This window comes from Neomonachus schauinslandi, chromosome 12 (genome assembly GCF_002201575.2).
Source record: "Neomonachus schauinslandi chromosome 12, ASM220157v2, whole genome shotgun sequence".
In the NCBI taxonomy this organism is placed as follows: domain Eukaryota; kingdom Metazoa; phylum Chordata; class Mammalia; order Carnivora; family Phocidae; genus Neomonachus; species Neomonachus schauinslandi.
The window spans coordinates 37,852,578-37,857,294 of NC_058414.1; the positions used below are offsets into that span (position 1 = coordinate 37,852,578).

At 45.5% G+C, this 4,717-nt stretch overlaps 1 protein-coding gene across 5 annotated transcripts in view; it reads right to left on the minus strand.

The window, feature by feature from the left end:
- PON3 (paraoxonase 3) overlaps positions 1 to 3,423 on the minus strand; it is a 39,054-nt gene extending 35,631 nt beyond the window's left edge. For 2 of the 5 annotated variants that reach the window (XM_021689731.1, XR_002480299.1), the window contains exons 1-2: positions 2,928 to 3,029; positions 1,324 to 1,394 (exon numbers count right to left, since the gene is read on the minus strand). In XM_021689731.1, coding sequence (XP_021545406.1) covers positions 1,324 to 1,394; positions 2,928 to 3,001 — 145 coding nt within the window. In that variant the 5' untranslated portion in view covers positions 3,002 to 3,029. The other 3 variants (XR_002480303.2, XR_002480300.1, XR_002480305.1) reach the window with 3 other exon arrangements.
- Positions 3,424 to 4,717: the final 1,294 nt, after the last annotated feature.

Below are 4,717 nucleotides of genomic sequence, written 5' to 3' on the forward strand. Positions count from 1 at the left end.
TTTCTTTCTTTCTTTCTTTCTTTCTTTCTTTCTTTCTTTCTTTCTTTTTCTTTCTTTCTTTAGAAATCAAGAGAGAAAAACAAAGAAAGAAAACCAAAATCAAAAAGACTTATTCTGTCCCTCTCTCTCTCTATATATATATATATGTATATATAGTCGAAATACATCATATATAAAGAAATATATGTACCAAGAAAAAGAAAATACAAACTCATATCACAATAAACTATGCTGTCATCCCGACACATACTGATAAATAAGTCACAGTCCTTGACCCTAGGGAGTTTCCTATCTGTTAGTGAGAGAGAGAGAGAGAACACTGCTAGCCATAAAATAAAGTGTGTGGTAGATGTCCTAAGTGAATCAGAGTTTCAGAGCACTGGGGAGTTCAGAGGCAGGAGGGGACTTTGCAGCAGATTTCAGGAAGCAAAGAGGAAGGAATCAGTGCAGGGGATTTCATGAGCAACCATGAGAAAGTGAAAAAGCACATTCTATGAAGAGTGAACAGAATCTGCCTGGAACTGCTTTTCTAGTAGCAGTATGAGGGAGAATGGGGGGGTTTGGAGCCCAGATAAGCAGATACGGCAGTAACAGTAATGGGGTGAGCTCAGCCCTGTGCGGAACCACAGAGGAGGTTGATATCAACACGTCTCATGAGAACAATGAGGGACAAGGGGAAAACATATGGCTCCTAAATATGGAACTGAGTCCCTTTGAGAATGGGGTTACCATACATAGGAGAAGTCTAGAAGAAGAGCTGGTTGTGGGTGAGGGTATGAGGGAGGAAAGGACAGAAATGGAAAGTGGTTTCAGTCTGGAAAAGAAGGCCTGCAGTTTGAGATGTTAGGGAGGCAGCTATGGAGTTTTGAGTAATTTTATTTTAAGACATCTGAGTAGGCTGTGAGGCTCCTCAGGGTAAAGGCTAGGTCATATTTCTCTTGGTACTTGCAGATAAATTTAGAAGGAAATGATATTTGAAGCCAGGAACACCATGAAGGAGAAGGAAGAAGAGAGAAAAGAAGATAGGCACTGGAAGAAGACAGACAGGGGAGTGAAATAGCACAGAATGGACGGGAGGGGCGTTCAGTAAGGGACATGACGTCCTTCAGATGATGGAGAGATATCAGTAAGGAAAAAAAGATTGGGGGAAAAGCCACAGATTTTGACATTCAGGAGGGTACCTGGAGACCTGGGATGAGGTAACGTCAGTAAATGGGGCAGAGACCCCTGGCAAGAGGCTCTAAGGAGTAGCAGGGAATTAATGTAGTTGGCAGCCTCAGTCGGGTGGATGACGAGCAAGAAATTGCACTGTCACAAACATACCAAGTCCCTCAATGAGGTGGCAGTACCGGGGTTCTACTGGCTCCACTTCCCGAGATGCATTAGCTCTTTGTCTGTAGAAGAAAAGAACACTGGAGGACGATGCACAACACCCAAAATCAATGTCTAGACATTGTCTTGAATCACCCTCTTGTTCATTAACTTTGTCTTTCATCATTTACGGATGATATAACAAGTAAGTAGGTACCTCCTTTTCTTTATTCTTATTTACATAATGTGGACATTATGTACGTCATGCACCTATATCAGCTCATCTCACCCAATTATTGTTGAAAGCCTAAAATGCCATTATACATGGACAGCACGTTGCTGCCCGATAAATGATACCATAGAATAAGTAACTGAACAGTATTATTACTTGAAATGTACAGAGTAGTATTATGTAATTTGCTAAAGTATTATCTATTATAAATCTGCACTTTGGCTCCCCTTGGCCCCCTATAGTCTTGTCTTTTGACCCCCCACCAAAATGCTTTCCCCAAATTCAAGTGTTTCCTAATAGCTAAACCCTGTAGCTTTTGCTTTAATTTCATTACTTAAAAAAAATTTATGCTAACTTATTTGGCAAAGTGTATAAAAGTCATCAAACTGACCACAATATAAACAACTGGCCAAATTATTTTTCAATATAGTGTTCCTGTTTCCACAGTGAACCATTCTTCTAAATACCAGGGATAATTTTAAATTTTTATTAGATCGTATGCAGGAAGAGTCTACACTTAGACTTATCTTACTGTCACTTTTGTAAAAATACACCTTGGATCTACCTTGCAATTATGATTTTTTATGATTCTCTCACTTGGGTGCGCTGGGAACAAATGTAACAATAAACATTCTCAAGCTGAACTAGAAAGTGTTCACAAAAGGCATCAGGCTTCCCAATAGATTCTAATGTGAACTTCTGAGATCAGCTTCTGCTTGGAGAAATAAACAAAAGCAACTTAAAGACAAGTGAGGGCAAGCAGAAGCTTTAGATCCACTCGGAAATGCATATCATACCTAACGTTTCTTTCTAGCCCAGTATATTGACTTCTCGTGAGATATTTCTGCCTATCAACGCTAGATCTGCCACTTCAGAAGGTCCTAATACTTGAAAAACGCCGGTGGTCACCACCTGCAAGTTTCAGCTCATTTCCCTGCTGTCTGGCTAGCTCTTTTAATCTAGGACGAGCTCTGTACCCCAGTACTCATCAATGTTGCACTGGCCTTGGGCAATGTCTGAGTGGGCTGTAAACATCCACCTGGTGGCCTGGTCCCCTCCAGGTCCAGCGCTTCCACGGAGTTCATTTTTTTTTTTTTTTTTTTCCGGAGCAAAATGCGGAGGGCAACGTGGAAAAGGAGGTGGGGTGCGGGCACGACTTTCAGAAAATAAATGGGGGGCATTTCTGCTCTACCATCTTAGGAAAGGCAAACAGCTCACTTTTCCACATCAGTGCTTCTCAAGGGATAGCTTGCCGGGTGGAACTGAGGAGTGAGATTCTAAAAATGTTCTTTCCTACCTGCTAGGAAGGTGGCACGGGGCAGCCATTGAAACTTGGAAGAGGAGAGAAAGAACCAAGGACGCCCCCATCAAGATGCCAACTCACCTAAGTGCCACTAACCTCTTCCCGATTAGGGCCAGGCCGACCCCAAGCAGGGTCAGAACCATCAGCCTCCCCATGGTCTCCGGTGCCCGGGTGCCCTGTGGCGACGAGGCGGCGCCTAGTACTCCCGGGGGCGTGGCGGGCAGGCTCCCAGCCCCGCCCGCTCCGCCCTCCCCGCCCGCCCCCCGGGAGCAGGTGAGCTGCCCGGGAGCTGACGTAGAGGTCCGGGTCGCCCGCCCCGCCCGGCCGCCCTGGGCTCAAGGCCATTTCCACGCACCAGGTCCAAGGAACCCTGTACTCGCGGGACTCCTTCTGTTCAAGGCTCCACGTACGGAGAGAGAGCCCGGGGTACGGCAGCTTTGGCAAGAACACACCCTTCCGTCGGTGGGACGATAGAAGAAGTTTGCTGCTAAAAGCTGCGAAATTTTACCTCAGCTCCTCCAATGAACAGAAGGGGAAACCGAAGGGTCAGGGGACCGCGGGTAGCTGAGTTCAGAGCCGAAACGCCGCCTTTCTGGAAGGCAAGACGAAAGATGAGACGGAGCTTTGATCCCGAGACACTGGGCGGAGCGATACTGGAAGATAAACGCAGCAGAGAGCTTTAACTCACTCTCCTCCAAGATTTGGGGCGCAGGGCCTTATTTCCTGGCCCTTCTGCCCTGTCTCAGAATGCTGAATATGGTGGGTGCCCAGTTCCGTTTGTTGACTGGGTGGATTTGTAAATGTCCGTGGGAACATCAGAAGAAATGAAGGAAAAGAAGTAGCTAGGTAACAAGAAGATGAGCAAAGTGGAGGGAAGGAAAAGATAGTTTCTTAGGGAAGTTAGCCTTTCAAAAGACTCCTTGATTCTTCTTTCTTCTGGGTCTTCAGTTCCTGCCACGCAAAGAATGAATTTTCCCCTCTCATAGTGAAGATTAGGTTGGAGGGAAAAGGGCTGGCTGGAGCTGGGGAAGACTTTAGGAGTTAGGACCCAGCAACATAGCATCTTCCAGCATGATCTGTTTTTATTTACCAAGAGAAAGAAATAATGGTTCTTTTGAGTTCAACTGAGTGAATACTGTTGAAAGAACAGGATTTACCAGACCTGGAGATATTAAGACAAGAAAAACTGGTCCCTGACTTATGGGACACATAATTACAGTATGAATACATAATTGTGGCATGAATAACAATGCCTACCACTTACACAGCACCTACCATGTGCCTTGCATTGTGCTTAGTAGTTTGCCTATGTTAACTCTTTTAATTCTCAGGACCACCTCTGAGGCAGTTAACAGTATACCAGTATTATAGGTGAGAAGAACTGAGGCACGGAGTGGCTGTGTCACTTGCCCTAGGTCATACAGCTGGTGAGTGGCAGGTCAGGCAGTAGGCTCCAGAGCCCTGTGCCCTTCACTGTGCTGCTTCTGTGAAGGCTGGGCAAGAAGGAAATCAGTACTAAAGGAGGACTGTAGGGGCGCCTGGGTGGCTCAGTCGTTAAGTGTCTGCCTTTGGCTCAGCTCATGATCCCAGCGTCCTGGAACAGAGCCCACACCGGGCTCCCTGCTCCGCGGGGAGCCTGCTTCTCCCTCTCCCACTCCCCCTGCTTGTGTTCCCTCTCTCGCTGTGTCTCTCGCTGTGTCTCTCGCTGTGTCTCTCGCTGAGTCTCTCTCTGTCAAATAAATAAATAAATAAATAATCTTAAAAAAAAAAAGGAGGACTGTAACATCTAGAGTTGTATTGATAATTATTTTTAAGATGACTAATTTTAAGAGTTCAAGCAGAGGAAGAACTGAATGCTGTTTTCATAAGGC